Genomic DNA, 19236 nt, shown 5'->3' with positions numbered 1-19236 from the left:
GACCTTGGGCTCGTTACGCCCTGCTCGTTGAGTCCCGTTTGTTTTCTCTATAAAAGGGGAGAGTGACTGCAACCATAGGACATCCCAGCGTATCATAAGTGCCCAATAAAGTAACACCAGTATTATTTTAAAAATAGGACTTGTTTTAATGAAAGCAACGTGGAAAGTGAAGAAGGCTGGAACTATGGAGCTGGATTAGGCTTGATACTGGCTACATCACTGGACCATTTTCTAACTTGTAAAATTAGAATAATTTATCCCATCTCAGTGGACTACCAGGGTAACGAAAAGTGGATGTGAAAGAGCTTGGGACAGTATCTGGAACGTGGTAGAAGCTCGATAAATATTGGGTCTCTTTTCACTAATCCAATTTACCTAGAACCACAAAGTTTTGTTTCTTTACTGTTTTTATTTATTTTAAAAATCATATGTTGAACGGATAATTCATTAACTGGTTCAAATGGTATACAGTGAAAAACCTTAACCAGCTCTGACCTCTGGTGGCCTAGAGGCAGTGTAATCCGTTTGTAAATGGCCTTTTAGAGGTATTTTACACATACAAAGTAAATGGTGATGTACTATACATACAATTCTGCACTTAATAGACTGATAATTTGAAAATCATTGCATTAGAGTAGAAAAGGAGCTTTCTCCATTTCCTCATCAACACGTTATCAAACTTTATGATCTTTGTCAGTCTGTTAGCTGAGAAATGGTTATCTCTGGATAGTTTAATTTGCAGTTAAGTGCGGTGAGCCTCATATATTTAAGAGATATATTTTCTCTTTCTGCTGTGTCTGTGTCTGCTTATATTTCTGCCCATTTTTCTTACAGGTTTATAGTTCACTAGCTCTTTGTCAAATGAGTTGCAAATATTTTTTCCCGGTTTGTTGACTTTTGACTTTGCCTAGAGTGCTTTTTTGCCATGCAAAAACAACAGATGTTCATGGGATCTAATTTATCCTTTTACTTTGATTCTGGATTTTGTGTTGTAGTTTGAAAGGCCGTCCTCACTCTGAGCTTAGAAAAATTTTTTAAAAGTACTTCCCATGGTTTATTCTTAAAAAAAAAAAAAAAATTTCCCCCCCATGCCACAGGGCATTTTGAGATCTTAGTTCCCTGACCAGGGATCCAACCAACCTTGCCCCCTGCATTGGAAGCCTGGAGTCTTAACTATTGGACCCCTAAGGAGGTCCCTATCCTGTTACTTTTAGAACTGATTTTTATGTTGTAATCTTGATTAGCAAAGTGTGAGGATCATAGTATTCTGAAGTGCTAACCTTGGTGGTTGGTTATATTATCTGCTCAACCGCTAAAACCCTCAAGCTCTAAGAGCTCCCTAACTTGGGCATCTCCTTCCAGCAAGGTGCTACTCCATTCGGACACTCCATTCACTCTATCCTGTTATTCCTTCCATGTAAGTATTCACGAATCCACTCCTCTCCACTCCCACTTACTAAGCCAGTTCAGGCCTCGTCATATTGTTCAGACACCAGGCTTTAAACATGTTCCCCCAGCCTGGAAATTTGGCTGACTTATTCAGGGCTCAGATGTTCCTTGCCCACCTTCTCTCGAGTACCTCCCCCCTCCCACCCCCATCCCTGCCACTATGAAACCACTGTAGTTTTTTCTCCCACGCACCTCGCTTATTCGCGCCTTCACTGGCTTCTGGTGTCGGGGCCAGGATTTTTTTTGTCTCCTGCTGTATCCCTAGCACCGTCGACAGTGCCTTTTACATAACAGGTGTTCAGAATATTTACTGAATGAATTCTCAACTGGACTGCTTCAATGGCCTCCTTATTTTTTTCATGCTTCTCCGTGAGACGTAGACTCAGGGAAACTGGGTGACATGTTATCACTGAACAAAATCAAGGAGTCCTGAGAAAAGAGGGAACTCAGGGCCAACTGTGGGGCCAAAGGAACGGGGGTTGACTGGCCCAGTGACCGGATAGGGTCAGGGGGCCTGGCTTGTGGTGCCAGCTTGCTTCCTGATGTGCGGCCTTGAGCAGCTCACCTCCTCTCTTTCTCTTCTGGAAAAGTGGTGATAGTAAAACCTCAATGACACAGGGAAGCTATAAAAATCAAATGACAGTGCGAGTGGAAATGTCTGAACATTGCAGAATGTCAGGGACACAGGGAGAGCTTTCTTCCCCCTCAGATAGTGTCAGCTCACCTCTGTCTTCCCAGGATCTTCCTGCCTTCACCTGCAGGCAGGTGCTGTGCCAGGACCGAGTCTCTCTGCTTCTACTATTTCCTGCAGCTGTCCTGGCTGGGCCCAGCATCCTGCCCAGGGCATGGAACCTGCCAGTGACCATAGGGCTGAGCATGAGAGCTGCGAGGCACCAGGACTGAGATGCCTAACGCCCACAGGTTAATGCAAGAAACTCTTCCTTCTGGGCCTCAGTCTTTCCCTGAGGAAAGCAGGGTTAACTGGTGTCCCAACACGCCAGACAGTCATCAATATTATAGCGTGGCTGTAGGCAGCTGCAGGGTGGATGCTACTGGAAGACAACAGGGAGAGCCAGGCATGAAGCTTCAGGTGTGCCCAGGCTGTGGTTTAGGTCATGACCGTTTGCCATCTTTTAGTCTCCTGGAGCCAAAGTTTCCTCCTTCCACCATTTAAAAAGGATATTGTTTACTTGGTGGGCTAGAAGAGTTGTCCCAACTCCACATGCCCTGAAAATTAAAAACAATATCCTGTACTGGATTCCACCCCCCCCACCCCCCATGCTTGTTAAGTAAGAGATGATCCATTCTCTTCTGACAGTTTTGTCTTAGGCTCCTTTCCTTTGATGGCCTCATTAAACATTGGTAATCCCTATATTGGTCTTCAGAATTTAGGGAGACTGTCCTTATCTGGGAGCTTCTGATTATCTTTCTTTAGCGCCTCTAAACTGTCCCCCCACTTGCTGCCAGAGGGATTTTTCTAAAGCGCAGTTCTGATCATCTGGCTCAAAAATCTTTTGTTCCCTACTGCCCACAGGGTAAAGTTCAAATTCCTTAGCTGGTAATCACAAACTGCCACTGCTCAGATTGTGATTTTGTGAAAATTTTCAGCTTCAGATGGTCTGACATGATTTCAATATAAATTAAATCAGACAATATGTATCAGTTAGGAGTAGGTTCAGAGGAAGCCCAAACACTAGGGGCTTAAATAGCACAGAAGCTTATTTCTCAAGTCCTGAGGTGGGCAGTCAGGGTTTCTGGGTCTCAGGGACCCAGGCTCCTTTGATTTTGTTGCTGTTCTGTTCTCAACATGGTCAAAGATGGCTATGCAAATTCCATGTTTGTTTCCTGGCGAGGGGAAAAGTGGAAGGGGAAGGAAAATGTACAGGATGGATGCCAGCTTTACTTTAAAGAGGTTCCTAAGAAACAGAAAATCCCATGGATGGAGGAGCCTGATAGGCTACAGTCCATGGGGTCGCAAAGAGTCGGACACAACTGAGCGAATTCACTTCACTTCACTTCAAGAAACAGACACCTCCCACCTCTGCTTACATCACATGGGCCAGATCTTGTCAGCTGCTAGGGGGCGGGGAAAATGTTTATTCCAGCCTCCCAGTCCCCACCTAAAAGTCATCAGTCTTAATTCTTAGAAGTAGAATGGTATTGGGGGTAAAGGAGTAGATTCTGACATAAATGTTCTGCCTTAACTTAAACCTGTCCCTTGGTCTGTAATGCTTGTCTCCCTTCCCTGCCTGAGAAAATATCCTTTAAACCCAGGGCAAATGTCAACTCCAGGGACTTCCCTAGTGGTTAAGACTCCATGTTCCCAATGCAAGGAGTATGGGTTCGATCCCTGGTTGGGGAACTAAGATCCCACATGTCACATGGTGTAGCCCCCTCCACCCCCCGCCCCAAATCATCTCCAGACCCCCAAACGTGCTAATCTCAGGGGACTCTGCACACCCTTCCCCCACCCACGAGGTCTCTAACTGTGCTGTGGTATTATGAACCTTCCTCCCTCCTGTCTGCCCCCAAGTCTCTACTAGGGGCCAGATCCGTCTCCACGGCTTTAGGCTCATCAGAGCCCCTAAGCCCAAGCTTTTGGAGTCCCCCTGACAAACCTCATCCTAACCTTCACTCCCGTAGCCTTGGGTGGCCTCCCCCTCCCTCAGACTTTCTGCACTTGCCCACACTGACCAGCTGCACAAATCATCTGTCCCACTAACCTCAAGGACAGGAGAGATTTGGGTGAACTGGGGCTGATTCTGAGCCCAGGTGTACAAGGTGGCAAATCTGACCCAGAGGGCACCTGCAGACCTTTCGCAGTCCCAGGCTGAAGCCGAATCCTTTTCTCTAGAGCACACACACGATGCTCCCGAAGACAGGAGGATGACGCCGGGGCCCATGTACGTGCTGGAGCGCAACTAAACCGGAGCGTCCCGTAGCTTTCAGAGCCAGTTTCCCCACCATTTCACTGCTTTAACCCCTCCAGTTCCTCCCCGTGTCCTGAGGGCAAGTCCTGAGCCTTCCTGCTGTGAAGGAGGGCTCCCAACTCAGTCTTCCGACACCCCTACATACACGGTGGCAGCTCTAACTCGCCCCTTGGCAGTTCCGCAACGGGCAGGCTCTCCTGGGCCTCCAGACTCTCGTGTGCTGCTGGCTTTGCTTGGGACACCTCCTCCTGCTGGGCCTAGAGACTGGCTGTGACCATACTTCTTCTGGGGTGGGGGGCCTTCCTTAAACCCTCAGGCAGAGCTGCTGTGTCCCCAAGGCCCTCTGAACACCTCCGTAAAGTGGCCTCATGAGTAGATAAAGCTACTTGTGGGCCAGTCCCACGCCACTCATAGGCAGCCCTGGCCTCAGGCACGCAGTGGGCTCTCAGTAAGTCCACCCCAGTGAGGCTCTAGAGCTCAGGGACAGAGGGCCGGGTGATGAAGGGGACACTCTCAAGTCTCTAGTGCTTTGCTTTGGGTGAGTGGATCATGAAGCAAAACACCAAAAAGTCACGTCGTGTCAAGTTCTTCACTGTCTGAATAAAGCAATGCCTTGCCCAGGGCCCGCTCTCAAGCTTCCCCTGAAGGAGGTCTAGGACAGGACCTCGGTTAGGTGCTCACAGCACCTCACATGGTCTTCTTTAGCGTGCGCATCACTATGACAACCACTGTGGGACCTGTGGTGTGATGCGGGGTTTCTCCACGGTGGCACTGTGGACACTTGGGCTGATGGGCCCTTGCTGACGGAGACTGTGCTGTGCTCTGTAGGATGCCGGCATTGCTGGCCTCTACTCACAAGACTCTAGCAGCAGCCCTTCAATTATGGCAATCCAGTGTCCCTTGGGGGTAAAATGACCTCAGGTGTAACCACTGATGTGCCTGTCTCCCTAGTTAGAATGGAAGTGCCCCGGGCATGGTCCAGCGACTGAGAGAGACCCCATCTCCTTGATTTCTCAGCCTGGCATTTGCTCTTCTTTGGAGCTGATCCTTCCCCCTGCCCCAGACAGAGCTGCAGGCCACCTGAGAATGAGTCAAACCTTCCTTTTTAGAAGGTTCTCCTCAGTGGGCTGGCACGGCTGGAGGGCAGAGATCTGTCTGACTGGCTCCTGTGCCCTGCCCGTCCTGCCCAGGCGTGGCTTTACAGGGCCATGCTGCTGGGGCACAGGCAGAGGGCGGCTTCTTCGTGCTGGGAGATGGTGAGTGCCTGGGGATGGTCCTCCTCCAGAGAGGACTTCTGTTGGTTTGTGTTTTTTTTTTCCTCCTAGGAAGTTCAGACTTTATTCAATACCTTGAGGCTGGCCCCCCAATTCTCTGAGTCAGAAGGGACAGTGGGGAGAGGTGCAGCCTGTGGACGGTGGAGGCCCAACTGGGGGGTGGGGGGAGGGCCCGAACCAGTCCTGCTGATCCATCTCCCCTCCTGCTTGGCTCTGGGGTTATCACGTCACATGGTGAGAATCTGCTTTGAAGACACGAAGGGCTGCGTGGACGCTTCTAGGGCACACAGGTAGTCCTGCAGCGGGACCTCGGAGCAGGCGGGGGCTGTGAGTTGGCCTCGGCGGATGAGATCGCAGAGCGTAAGGATCAGCTCCTTGAACTGGTCTGTGGGAGGTTGGAGGGCCCGGGGAGGTGGGAGGCGGGCGGGAGCTGGGGCCAGCCTCCAGGGAGGCCTGCCCCACGGCGAGAGGCCCAGGCTTGGCCGGGGCATGGCGGCTGTGGAGGCAGCCTGGTTCCCGCCTGCGTTCAGGATAGTGAGAGCCGGGGTGGGGATAGGGTGCAGGCAGTGGCCCCAGGAGCTGACAGGCAGGCAGAGTGGTGGCTGAGAGGCTCAGACCCACAGAACCTGACTGGGTATAGCTGGGAGTCCTGAATGGTGCGAGGGCGGGAAGCCAGAGGAGGAAGAGGGGGTGGGCAGTGTCCAGCACAGACAGATGAGCTCTGCTGGGGGCAGAGAGCCTCCCTGAGAGCCCGAGACTCCCTCAGGACCTTTCCTGTTGAGGCCAGCAGGGTCCCCTCCAGGGGCTTGCCTCCCACTTAGGGACCCAGGATGGCAGAAGAAAATGAGAAGTGAAGGCCTTGCCTAAGAAGTGCTTTTTCATAGACATCAGTTCGTTCAGTATTCACACTGAATTGTATCTCCTGCTTGAAACACTGTCCATGCTTCCTGTTTCCCCTTAAGATAGAGTCTGAGCTCCTTAAAGAGGATTATCAGGCCTCTCATAATCTGGTCACAACCAGCTTCCCACCCTCTCTGATAGCCTTTTGCACATGCTGTTTTCTCTGCTTGAAACACCCTGTTCATAGGACCACTCCCATCTCCTTCACTAGGAGATCGCCACTTCATTCCTCAGGCTCAGCCTGGGAGGATGGTGGTCACACTCTGGGGAACCCGTCCTCCGGGAGAGGAAGGAGAGTGTGTCTGGTTCAGGGTCTCGAGTCAGAGCGACTGGCTGTTCACATCCTGGCTGCACACTCTTTAGGTGGGGATGACTTGGGGCAAGCAACTTAGCCACTCTAAACCTCAGTTTCCGTCTCTGTGAAACATTGCTAACAATAGTTTAAACAATTACGACTGTTAAAAAAAATTTTTTTTTTGACTGAGACTTGAGGCCATGTGGGATTTTAGTTTCCCAATCAGAGACTGGACCTCTGTGCTGGAGAAGACTCTTGAGAGTCCCTTGGACAGCAAGGAGATCAAACCAGTCAATCCTACAGGAAATCAACCCTGAATATTCATCGAAGAACTGATGCTGAAGCTGAAGCACCAATACTTTGGCCACCTGCTGGGAAGAGCCGACTCACTGGAGAAAAACCTGATGCTGGGAGAAGTGGGTGGCAGAGGACGAGATGGTTGGATGGCACCACCAATTGAATGGACATGAACTTGGGCAAACTCCAGGAGATGGTGAGGGACAGGGAAGCCTGGTGTGCTGCAGTCCATGGGGTCGCAAAGAGTCTGAAATGACTTGGCGACTGAACAACGACAACCCCCTGCAGGGGAGTCTTAGCCACTGGACTGCCAGGGACGTCCCAACAATTATGACACTGAAACCAAGGCAGAGGTTAAGCAACTTGCCTGATGTCCCATAGCTGGCTCGGCAGAACCTATAGCTAGCAATGGTGGACGCAGGATTTGAGCCCAGTCAGGCTGGAGCCAGAGTTTGTTCTCTTTACTGGGCTGTCCTCCATGGCAGTCTTCCCCACTGTCAGCTCCTTGCGAGGGCAGCAGGAGCTGTCCTGTTCAATGTGGTTGCCTTGAGGACAAGCCCACTTTAGCCTACAACTATTTGCTGACTGTAGCTGTTTCTAGAGGCTGTTATCCTTTATCCTGTTTTGGGGTTGGGGTGGGGGGTCTTATCACCTCTTCCGGGCTCAGGGTCGCTGGTCACTTCTGAGAAGGCGCTGCCCTCTCGTGTGACCCCTGGTAACAGGGCTATCATCCACTCACTTGGACTGTGGTCCTTCTTCCACTGGGATAACCAAAAGCCCCGAAGTTTGAGATCCTTAAAAATAAGCTGGCTCTGTGGAAATAGGAAGGACACACACTAAGGTGCTCTGAGGGCAAGAACTTCAGGCTTAAGGGATAGACTCCCCCAGGGGCGGGGCACTGCCCGAGTCTAGAGGACTGTGGTGTTCAGACCCCGGCTTACCGCGGAGGCGATGACAGGCTGCTTGGCCATTCCCCCATAGGTCACCATGGTTCCTCCAGGCCTGAGGAGCAGAGAGAACAGAGTGGTCACAGGTACAGGCAGAGTCACAGCACCGTCTATTCCAACCCTGGTTCCTGAACCTTTTTCTCAGAAACCCTGCGTGCGTGCGTGCTCGGTCGTGTCCGGCTCTTTGCAACTCTATAGACTATATAGCCCACCAGGCTCCTCTGTCCACGGGATTTTCCAGGCAAGAATACTGGAGTGGGTTGCCATCTCCTCCTCCAGGGGATCTCCCCGACCTACGGATCGAACTCTCTTCTCTTGCGTCTCCTGCATTGGTGGGCAGGTTCTTTACCACTAGTGCCACTTGGGAAGCCCCCAGAATTCCTGGGAAGGGTTCAAAAAAAAAAATTACAGATTCCCATAGTGGATCAGGGCAAGGATCTATATTAAAAACAACAGAAAACAAAGAAGCAAGCAGACACCCCCTGCCGATGACCTGGATGTCTAACCAGGGTGGGGAGCACACTGATTGAAGCTCGTGCCCAGGCTTTGAGGAAGAGCTGCAGGGAAGAGTGCTCCCTAAGCAAAGCTCATGACCCGAGTCCAGCTGGGCTCTGCTCCGGCTGTTTACTGGGTGTAAACACTGTGTACTGGGTGTTTACTATGTGCCTGGGTGACCCTGGGCAGCAGGCAGTGGGTCATGCTGCCTCTCTCTCTGGGCACTCTCATTCAAAGGACCAGTGAGCTGTCAGTCAAAGGACTAGTGAGATGGAAGCAGCTTGGGATGCTAAGGGATGTTGTGGACGGTGCAGAGGACGATGGTGAGTGTCAGGACCTGCTGTCTGACACCCTCAGTGGTCCTACAGGAGAGAGGGGCTTGTGTCATTTAAAAAGGGTTAAGCTAAGTCTTCACGTGCCTGACAACCTGTGTGCTCTTCCCTGCTCCCCCAGCTCTTGCAGGAGTCTGCTGATGCAGGATGAGCTGAGGTTCACTCTGGGACAACACCACGGAGGCTTGGCGAACTCCAGAAGGGCAGAAGCTGCTGAGAGGGGTGGGGAACTCTGTCCCTGAGGCTGGGGGCCAGTTTGGCCTTCAGGTCCTTCATCTGCCACCTGGCTCTGGAAAGTAGCTCCTGTGGCAGGGAGCGGCGCTGAGCCCTCCCTCTGTGGACTAGCACTACACTGGGTTTAATCAGAATGGCTACCGCTTATGGCCTGGGTGGGAGGGGAGTTTGGGAGAGAATGGATACATGTACATGCATGCACGTATGGCTGAGTCCGCTTTTTACCTAAAACTATCACAACATTGTTTGTTAATCAGCTATACCCCAGTACAAAATAGAGTTGTTTTTTAAAAATCAGAAACAACTGTTGACTGGGTGTTTACTATGTGCCAGGCACAGGTCTGAGCATTTCACATGTGCTGGCCAATGACCCCAAGGGAGGACCTTGATGATGCCTCTTTCACAGTCGAGAAAGCGCGGACCCACCTCTCACTTGTACAGCGCTCTGTGCGGACCTCAGAGCCCCTTATACTCACCTTCTGAGGTAGAAAAGGTTTATATCCCCCCATCTGACTGATGAAGAGGCTGAGGCTTGGGTCATTTTTCATGTATTGCCTAGATCACATAGATCCCCAGCTAGTGAGCAGCAGCCTTTGTGACTCCAAAGCCTACACTTGTGACCCCTGAGCAAGACTCTGTCCTACGACGGGCCACGCAGGGATGGCGGTTGGCCTCGGAGGCTGCCTGGAGTCATGTGAAGAGGTGTGCTCGGGCTCACAGCCACACGGGCAAGCTGCCTGCCCTCTCCGGGCCTTGTCTGGATGGGGATGGGGGCGGTACCCCGTGCTCAGGTGGTTGTGGGAGGGGAACGTCACACACTCTGCACAGTCTGCCGCGTGGTTCACGCTCTGTTGTTGTTACCACAGCTCTCTGATCTCATGACCCATCTTCCCATCCAGCCTGTGCGTTCTAGAGGGTTCCCTCGGTGGCTCAGCCATCTTGGTACCCCTGGCTATAGTGAGTGCTAGCAAACAGGAGTTAACAAACATTGGTGCTCTAGTTGGGAGGTGTCCCTTAAGGCGCCCTTCCGTTCGAGAAGTTTATATGAAAGGAAAAAAGGATGAAAGGACGTACACTGTCAACACTGTCAACGATGCTTATCCTTCTCTGTGGCGGGACGGTAGGTCAGTTTTGTGCTTAATTTTTCCTTTGTGTTTTTACATGCTTTCAAGATGTTTTGTAATAATAGCATAATGTTACCTTTAAAATTAGAATCTGTTTTTAAAAGCTAATATGCTAGGACTTTTGCAGATGCCCCTAGGTTATGAACCCTTAACTGCTCCCCTTTCACAGAGGGCCCAGCAGTTACTACTGGGGTCCCCGGGAAAACAAAGCCAGACGGGTCTCTGGGCCATCTGTAAAGAAGGCTGAGAAGGGGCGGGTCCAGATAACTGGGATGGGACAAGGGTCCCATCTTCCTACCCAGGGGTGTGCTGACCTGGCCTTGGCTTGCACTGGCCACTGGCACTTGGTCACTTGGTGGTCCTCCTGGCTACAGCTCAGGAGGGCGCCGGCGCACTGGACCCGAGGGGCTGAGGGACTTACGCCAAATGCCGCAGCAGCTCCGTGGAGCTTTTCCCGCCGACACAGTTGAGAGCAAGCCGTGGCTGGGGCATGTCCTGGGAAACGAGATCTTTAGTGAGTGAGCTACCCCTCTGTGGGGTGGAGTGTGTGTGGAGGGGGTGAAGGGGAGAGTGGCTTGAAGCTTGCTCCAAACCGCACTTTCCTGGCCCAAGGGCTGTGTCTGGAGGGAGTGAAAAAGTAGGACCCTCAGGCCTTCAAACTCAGTCTGGGGAGGGCCTTTTCTTTACCAGCTTAATCTTGTTATCTGTTTTAGGCATACTCAGTCACCTCTTTGCAGGCTCCTCTGTCCATGGGATCCTCCAGGCAAGAATACTATAGTGGGTTGCCATGCCCTCCTCCAGGGGATCTTCCCGACTCAGGGATCGAACCCGCGTCTCTTACGTCTCCTGCCTGGACAGGCGGGTTCTTTACCACTGGCACCACCTGGGAAGCCCATGGATCAGCAGTGTTGTTATTGAGTCGCTCAGTTGTGTCAGACTCTTTGCGACCGCATGGACTGTAGCCCGGTAGGCTCCTCTGTCCATGGGAGGATTTTGTTCAAAACTCACCTCTGGGAAAGAACAGACAGAGGGCATCTGTGCTGTGTTCTGACAGACTTCATGTCCCCTCTCCTCGGCACTTACAGGTTGGTCAGTATCAGACATGCTGACCTACTGCTTCAGAAATGCTCTCAGGTGAGTATGTGTCCTGCCCCGCCAGGAGTCAGTGGCAAGAGCCTGGGATGTGTCTGATCGCTGTGAGGTGTCGGGCACGCTGAGGGGCTTTTGAGTCTAGAGAGGCTTAGGCCAGCCCCGACCCCACCACGTCTGACTGTGCGGTCTGGGTAAACTCCTCACTGCCTCTGACTGTGTGGTCTCGGTAAAGTCCTTTGTCTCTTCCAAGCTTCATTTTCTCATCTATAAAACAGATGGCACCTACTTTGTAGAGCTTCTGTGCGGATTTTCAGGTAAAAAACATACGGCAGGTGCCTCATAAACGTGAAACGTGACTTCATTCCTTTCTCTTCCCTCCTGTGCCCCTCTCCCAGCTCTGAGACTCACGTCGGCGGTGTGGGCTGATGGAGCCCATCAGAAACCTTCAAAACGACAAATCAGGCGGGGTTTCCTAGACCTTGTCTGTCTCTACGCTGTCCCCTCACAGCCCCTGGGCACTTACTGTGTGCTGTCCCCTGGCTGAGGGAATGGGTTTTCCCCAGCCACAGGGAGATGGAGGGGGGATTTTGGAGACAATCAGTGGCCAGTGCCCAGCTTTCTGAACTCAAGTGACTGCCTTTCTTCAGGCGGGATGAGCCTGGTCCGTTTTCACTGGTACCTTAAAAAAGCTTTTCATCTCAGGCTTTCTTAGTCCCTCTTCTGTGACAACGTGGTCAGCCCCCAGATTCTTCAGTCTGTCGGTCAGCTTCTGGAGGTCAGGTCTGGAAACCAAACACAATCCAGTCGGTCACATCTGCCCACTTTCTCCACCAGAGGCCCCCAGGACCCCTCTGCCACAGGTGTGAGAACCCGAGTCTCTCTTTGTGGGAAGCTGGACCCAGCCACCCAGCCTCAGCACACTCCAGCATCTCCTGGCCTCAGTTTTCTCACTGGTGTGAGAGAGTGCTGGGTGGTTGCTACTGCTCCTACTGGTCCCAAGGACGCTAGAAACCATCTGGCCCAGGGAGGAGTTGGTTCACTTCCTGATTTCTTCTATTTAAACGACAAACTCCTCCTCCTTTCCCCCTGTCTTTTCAAGAGGCTCTTCAGAGTGTTGTGCAAACACACCCTGGCCCACGAGTGGCTTTGTGCCTCTTTACCAAGGCAAACAGAGCAATTCTTGTTAGCACAACTGAGGGGATGGGGAACTGGAGCGAGTATCAGTTCTCCCAATGAGGCTGGCCTTCCCTGATGGACACAGCCACGTATGTGGACAGTGAGACTTAAGGAGGCTGGATGATACGCTGGAGAGAGAAAGAGTCAGGAAACTTAAGTGTGTCGTTGATTTGCTGTGTCTTCCTGAGCAAGTGGCTTCCTCTCTCTGATGACAAACCTGCCCCGTCTCCTTCACATCTGTATTTAGTGCACTTCAAGGCATCACACAAATGCAAGGGAAACAGGGGCCTTGGGTTAGTCAGTTCACAGATAGAAATACAGCTTTAAACATTCCCAAGTGTGAACTGTGGTTTTGAAAACATGGGCTTATAAGAAGTCAAGCATCTTAAAAACTCAGGTTGGGAATGAGGGCCTTCTCTACCTCCTTCCTGCCCTCCCTTTACATTTCAGTCACTCATCCTATAGCCCCGGAGCTTCCCTTATAGCTCAGTTGGGAAAGAATCTGCCTGCAATGCAGGAAACTGGGTTTGATTCCTGGGTCGGGAAGATCCCCTGGAGAAGGAAATGGCAAACCCACTTTAGTATTCTTGCCTGGAGAATCTCATGGACAGAGGAGCCTGGCGGGCTACAGTCCATGGGGTCGCAAGAGTCGGACGCGACTTAGTGACTAAACCATCCTACAGCCCCAGACCGCTGGACTTCAGGGCTGGAGGCTAACTCAGCCCTTAGCGAGCAGTAGCTGCAGGAAAGGAGGACCGCTTATGCAAGGGCGCCACCTGGTGGAGACATGGGCACCTGCGGGTGCCTGGCTGGAAAGGCCCAAGTGGTGGGCTGGGATCAGGCCTTCTCACGCACCTGTCCCGGAGCACGTTGATGGTCCTCAGGCCCAGGGCGGCCGCGATCTGGATGACCGCTTGCCCCACTCCACTGTTGGATGCATTCTGGATGACGGAATCCCCTGTGGGGCCGGGAAGAGACTCAAGTCGAGATCTGTAACAGGTCAAGGGCTTTCAGCCTAGGATCCTATTAGAGGGTCAGAGGTGGAGTTCTCAGACTCTGAAGGGACCCAGGACCTGGCTGCTGAGCCTTCTCAGTCCTGGCAGTGTTGCTCTCTCCTTCCAGGGCGCCCCAAGCTTCTACAGCACCCATGATGCCTGCCAGGATTTGGCAACTCAGAGTTCACGCTGGATGCAACTTAGCCCCTGCTGTGTCAGTGATTTTGTATCATCCTCCTCCCAGCTCTTAGGTCAAGTCTGCTTAGGTCCTTTCTTTGGTTTGCAATGTCTCCTCTCTCTCCCATTGTTTTGAAATCCTGTATACCTTAAAAGCACAGGAAATGGCAACCTGCGTGGCTTCTTATGTGAAGCCTTCCTAGATTCTTCCCCCGTGCCCTCCCACGGCACTCTGCAGCCAACTCTGTTAAGGCTTGTGGTCAGCCTCGACTTACAGTTTGTAGCTCAGTCCCTTTCGATCAACAGCCTGTGGCTTCCTGAGGGAAGATGCGCTATTGCCTTGGAATGGGATTAGAGCTGCAGTGGAGAAACTGGCAGCTCCTGAGTCGGGGTCTGTGATCAAAGCCCAGGCCTAACTTTGCACTTGAGCTGAGTAGGGAGGTGTGGGCTGTGCTGGGAAAGCATGGGCTCTGGAATGAGATGTACCAGGGTCTGAGCCCCAGCTTCTTTACCAACTGTAACTAGAACTGAATGGGGCGGGGCAAGCCCTGACCTCTTTGAACCTCAGTTTCTTCTCCATAAGAAGGGTCCCAGGAGCAACCACCGGGGTGCTCCTCATTAGAGTCCAGGGCCATCATGTCTAGGGAGGGGCTCCAGTCCCCTGAAATGCTAGCTAGGTTTAGAGAGGCAGCAGGGACCTCATGCTAGAGACAGAGGACTTTCTGGAAGAAGCAGGCTCATCATTCTTAGCTAGGGTCAGCCTACAGACTGTCACCCATCCAGGGGTTATGAAACCAACCTAGTGGGTTGTGAACTTTTTTTTTCTTAATGGTTAAATTTGAGGAAAATAGAATAAAAAATAGTGGAGTATATCACACATGGTGAGGGTAAATACTGTTCCATGAAACTCTGGTTTCCCTTACATGTATATTCATACATGTCTATGTACTGGAGGACAGTGTTACCACAGGTCAGGATCACGTGTTTCATGCCAGCCCTGGGGCAGGAAAGAGGAGCCACGGTGTCGGCACTTGACCTGGGTGGTGCCAGAATGGCCTGACTGGACCTGACAGCGACAGTCCTAACCAGAGGGGCCTGGGGGGAGGGGACGCAGGCGCCCACGGCCTCTGCTGCACTGGGATTCAAGCGAAGGTCCCAGATCACACCTGCTGGCTTTCTCTGCTAGAGAGACCCAAGGCTGCTTGGCCACAGCTGGGGGGCCTGCATCTGTCTCTGCAGGAAGCTGGCACTGGCTTTCAGCCGACCACCCTCCCACATCTCTCACCTCAGTCGCCTTGTCAGCACGACAGAGATGGGCTGGGCGATCTCTAGGGCCCTGCCTGCTCCTGGATGTGTGGTGTGCAGGGTAACCCTGCAACCATGGTGGACGGGAGGCGGTGGGTAACTGGCCCAGCCTCCTGTCACTCGGAGGTTAATTCTGAGCAGGATTCTGTGAGGGTCTCTGGAGGCTGCCCAGCAGGACTGGGCCCTGGAAGCCCGTGGCGGGAACCAGCCTTCACTGGCTTTTCCCCCTTCCTTGTCCCTGGCCCCAGTCCCTCACTCTTGCTCCCTGGGGTCACCTCCCCAGGGAACCATCTGCCCTCAGTCCTTGTCTTAGGCTCTGCTTTCAGGGAATCCCTGAATAAAACACCTGGCTTTGTCATTTCCTCGCTGAGTGATCTCGGGTGAATAATTTACCTCTCTGGACCTCAGGTTCCTCCTTTATCAAGAGGGAAGATGGTACCAGGGGCGCCCCTGTACCGTGCTGTAGGCGAGGCCCTGGGCTGAGGGCTGCTCGGCATGTCTCTGTGAGCACTCAGAACCTTGCCTCCCTGTTTCATGGATGAAGGGTCTGCTGATCCAGGAGGTCAGCTGCCAGTTGGTGAGGCCGACTGGGGCCCTTAGCTCGCCACTCTGGCAGCCCAGTGCATTTGACGGGCGATGCATGGGAGGGCACGTATGTGGACGGGAAAGTGCTCTGGCTGTGCTGAGTGGCGAGATTAACGCTAAGTTCAGCATTTTACTGAAAACACGGGGACTGTGTCTGTCTTGTCTGAGCTCTGCAGCCCCAGAGCTCAGCACAGCGCCACACGATTTTTGCTGAGCAGCAGAATTCCACCCCGAGCTCGAGGGAATGTGGCCCCTCAGCGGTTTTCCAGGGTGTGCTCCTCCGTGGGGTTTCCACCTGTTTTCCAGGACCCAAGCTGACATCCTTCCACCTAAAGCAACAAAAGACACACTCACCAGGTCGGGCCGTCTTCCTCGCGGGCCCTCACCCATAAGTTCCCAGGCCTTGGGGGTCGGGACGTGGGTCACATCCCAATCGGGAGAGCCCGGCCTGCTGGCCCACTGCGGCGCCTACCTGGCTGCAGCCGCTCAAAGTCCACCAGCATCCGGTAGGCTGTGCAGGGGTTGACGCCCAGGGTGGCGGCGCACTGAAGAGGGATGTCACTTGGGACTGTGATGAGCTCTTCCTCACTGAACACAGCCTCGGTCCGCCAGGTTCCTGGGGGGAGGCCAGGGGAGTAAGGAAGGACCCCTCCACGCCCAACCCCAGCTCCCCCTCCTTGGTGGACAGGCGCCAAGGACAGCGGGCTTCAGGAATCCTTGGAGGGAAAAAAAGAAACCCTTGAAGTCTTTCTGAATGTCTTTGAGCCCTGGTGATAATTACGTTAGGGAGACTGTTAACCCCACATGAGTGACCGGGGAGACTGAGCTGGTGTCACACAGCAGGAGGTGGAGGATCTCAAACCACTGGGCTCTGAGGGTGAGAGAGCCACATCATTATCGGGGCAGGAGAAGTGGCAAAAGCCCCAGGTTCCCGCTCAGGCCTCATTCTCACCTAAGGCAGGGTGACTCGGGATTGTATTATGGAAAAAGCATGCAGGTCGAAGTCGAAGGCCTAGGTGTGGGCCCTGGCTTTGCCGGTCTGCTAGTCTGAGCACAGTGACTGAGTTCTGGTTACTCTAATATGCAGATGACACCGGCAAGAAGAGCTTTGGGTGGTTTCCCCAAGAGATGCTGCACAGGTTACGTGATATACAGGAAATGAAACAATCCTGTAAACTGGGGAAAAAAGGCCCCTTAACCCCCAACCTTAAAACTCAACATTCAGAAAACTAAGATCATGGCATCTGGTCCCATCACTTCATGCCAAGTAGATGGGGAAACAGTGGAAACAGTGACAGACTTTATCTTTTTGGGCTCCAAAATCACTGCAGATGGTGACTGCAGCCATGAAATTAAAAGACACTTGCTCCTTGGAAGAAAATTTGTGACCAACCTAGATAGCCTATTAAAAAGCAGAGACATTAGTTTGCCAACAAAGGTCCATCTAGTCAAAGCTATGGTTTTTCTAGTAGTCATGTATGGATGTGAGAGTTGGACTATATAGAAAGCTGAGTGCTGAAAAGTTGATGCTTTTGAACTGTGGTAAAGACTCGAGAGTCCCTTGGACTGCAAGGAGATCCAATGAGTCCATCCTAAAGGAAATCAGTCCTGAATATTCATTGGAAGGACTGATGCTGAAGCTGAAACTCCAATACTTTGGCCACCTGGTGCGAAGAACTGACTCATTTGAAAAGACCCTGATGTTGGGAAAGATTGAAGGCGGGAGGAGAAGGGGATGACAGAGGATGAGATGGTTGGATGGCATCACCAACTCAATGGACATGAGTCTGGGTAAACTCTGCGAGTTGGTGATGGACAGGGAGGCCTGGTGTGCTGCAGTCCTTGGGGTCACAAAGAGTCAGACACGACTGAGCAACTGAACTGAACTGAACCCCCAACCCACATTCCAGTTCCAGACAAAAGAATAATAAAATGTCCAGTTTAAACGGCTCACTCAAGAGGGCAGGAACCGAGGCTGTGACCTGCTGCGAGTCACCTGGCTCCCTGGGCAGATACTCATCCTACACCAGCTGTGAGCCAGGCCCTTGAACAACAATGTGCTCCTGGTGTTCATGGGACGCTCGCTCCAGTGGAGCAGAACAGGAGAGACAGGAATGAGCAAGTGTGAGCGCTGTAAGTTATACAGGGAGAGAGAAACAGGGGGAGAAGATGACTTCAGACATGAGGAGCGAGGGACAGCTTCTCTGAGGAGGGGACAGGCTGAGAGGTGAAGGCCAGAGATGCAGCCACTCAGTCCGCAAACATTCCCAGGAAGTAAGAAGCGCAGACTCTTGAGGCAGGACAGAGATAGGAGCGGAGCAGGACAAATACACACTGGCGGGGAAACCGGGGTGGGAAGAGTGGCTAGAGATGCGGCCGATGTGGCACTGGCTGGATGGACGTCATGAACCAGTGAAGTTGCTCAGTTGTGTCCAGCTCTTTGCGACCCCATGGACTGTAGCCCACCAGGCTCCTCCATCCATGGAATTTTCCAGGCAAGAATACCGGCGTGGGTTGCCATTTCCTTCTCTAGGGGATCTTCCTGGCGCAAGGATTGAACCCAGGTCTCCTGCATTGCAGGCAGACACTTTACCATCAGAACTACCAGGGAAGTACCACTTTCAAGATCTTGACCCACAGTAACTGCGTGTTACACTCTAACTCAGTCCATTTACGTATATACACACACACACATACCTAACAGAAGCCAAAGTTTCATGGAACAATACTTAACTTTACTCTATGTGACGTGTTGTACTCTGGGTCAGGGCGTGAGGAATGGATTTTAGTGAACAGGAAGCTTCTAATTTTAAAAGTAAGTCTGAGGTGATTGGATTTACGCTTTAAGATCACTTTGTTGCTGCAGATGTACGGATGGCCAGTAGGTACGTGAAAAGAGGCTCAACATCAGTAATTGCTAGAGACGTGCAAATCAAAACTACAATAAGGTACCACTTCACACTGGTCAGAATGGACATCATTAAAGTCGACAAAGAACAAATGCTGGAGAGCATGAGCAGAGAAAGGAACCCTCCTACACTGCTGGTGGGAATGTAAGCTGGTACGGCCACTCTGGAAAGCAGTATGCAGGTGCCTCAGAACTCTAAAAATAGCGCTGCCACATGATCCATCAATCCTCCTCCTGGGAATACATCCAGACAAAACTATCATTCAAAAGACACATCACTCCTCTGTTTCCAGTAACACTGCTCACAACAGCGAGACATGGAAAGAACCTAAATGTCCATCCACAGGGGAATGGATAAAGAAGGCGTGGCACGCATACACAGTGGAATACTACTCAGCCAGAAAAAAGAACGAAACAATGCCATCTGCAGCAATGTGGACGCAGCTAGAGATTATTTCAATAAGTGAAGTGTAACTCATAAAGAGAAAGACAAACACCACAGGATATCACCTATATGTGGAATCTAAAGTCTGGCGCAAATGAACCTATCTACAAAACAGAAACAGGCGCACAGACATAGAGAACAGCTCTGCGGTGGCTGTAAGGGCGAGGCGTCTGAGAGTGGGATGGACTGGGAGTCTGGGGTTGGTAGATGCAGACTCTTCTATCTAGAATGGATAAACAAGGTCCTACCGTACAGGACAGGGAACTACACTCAACA

The 19236-nt window shown here is 52.0% G+C and overlaps 1 protein-coding gene across 6 annotated transcripts in view; it reads right to left on the bottom strand.

Annotated features, from left to right (window-relative positions):
* Positions 1–5756: 5756 nt before the first annotated feature.
* Positions 5757–19236, bottom strand: part of MECR (mitochondrial trans-2-enoyl-CoA reductase) — a 35801-nt gene continuing 22321 nt past the window's right edge. For 2 of the 6 annotated variants that reach the window (XM_068967627.1, XM_068967629.1), the window contains 7 exons: positions 16080–16223; positions 13401–13503; positions 12049–12151; positions 10699–10772; positions 8087–8147; positions 7885–7957; positions 5757–6038 (listed from right to left, as the gene is read on the bottom strand). In XM_068967627.1, the coding sequence (XP_068823728.1) occupies positions 5881–6038; positions 7885–7957; positions 8087–8147; positions 10699–10772; positions 12049–12151; positions 13401–13503; positions 16080–16223 (716 nt within the window). In that variant the 3' untranslated portion in view covers positions 5757–5880. Of the gene's footprint in view, positions 6039–7797; positions 7958–8086; positions 8148–10698; positions 10773–12048; positions 12152–13400; positions 13504–15353; positions 15937–16079; positions 16224–19236 lie in introns of those variants that run through there. The other 4 variants (XM_068967626.1, XM_068967628.1, XM_068967630.1 and 1 more) reach the window with 3 other exon arrangements.

Source organism: Capricornis sumatraensis, chromosome 3 (assembly GCF_032405125.1).
Source record: "Capricornis sumatraensis isolate serow.1 chromosome 3, serow.2, whole genome shotgun sequence".
Lineage (NCBI taxonomy): Eukaryota > Metazoa > Chordata > Mammalia > Artiodactyla > Bovidae > Capricornis > Capricornis sumatraensis.
Note: the sequence above shows the minus strand (reverse complement) of the source record. Positions and strands in the feature narration are given on the sequence as shown.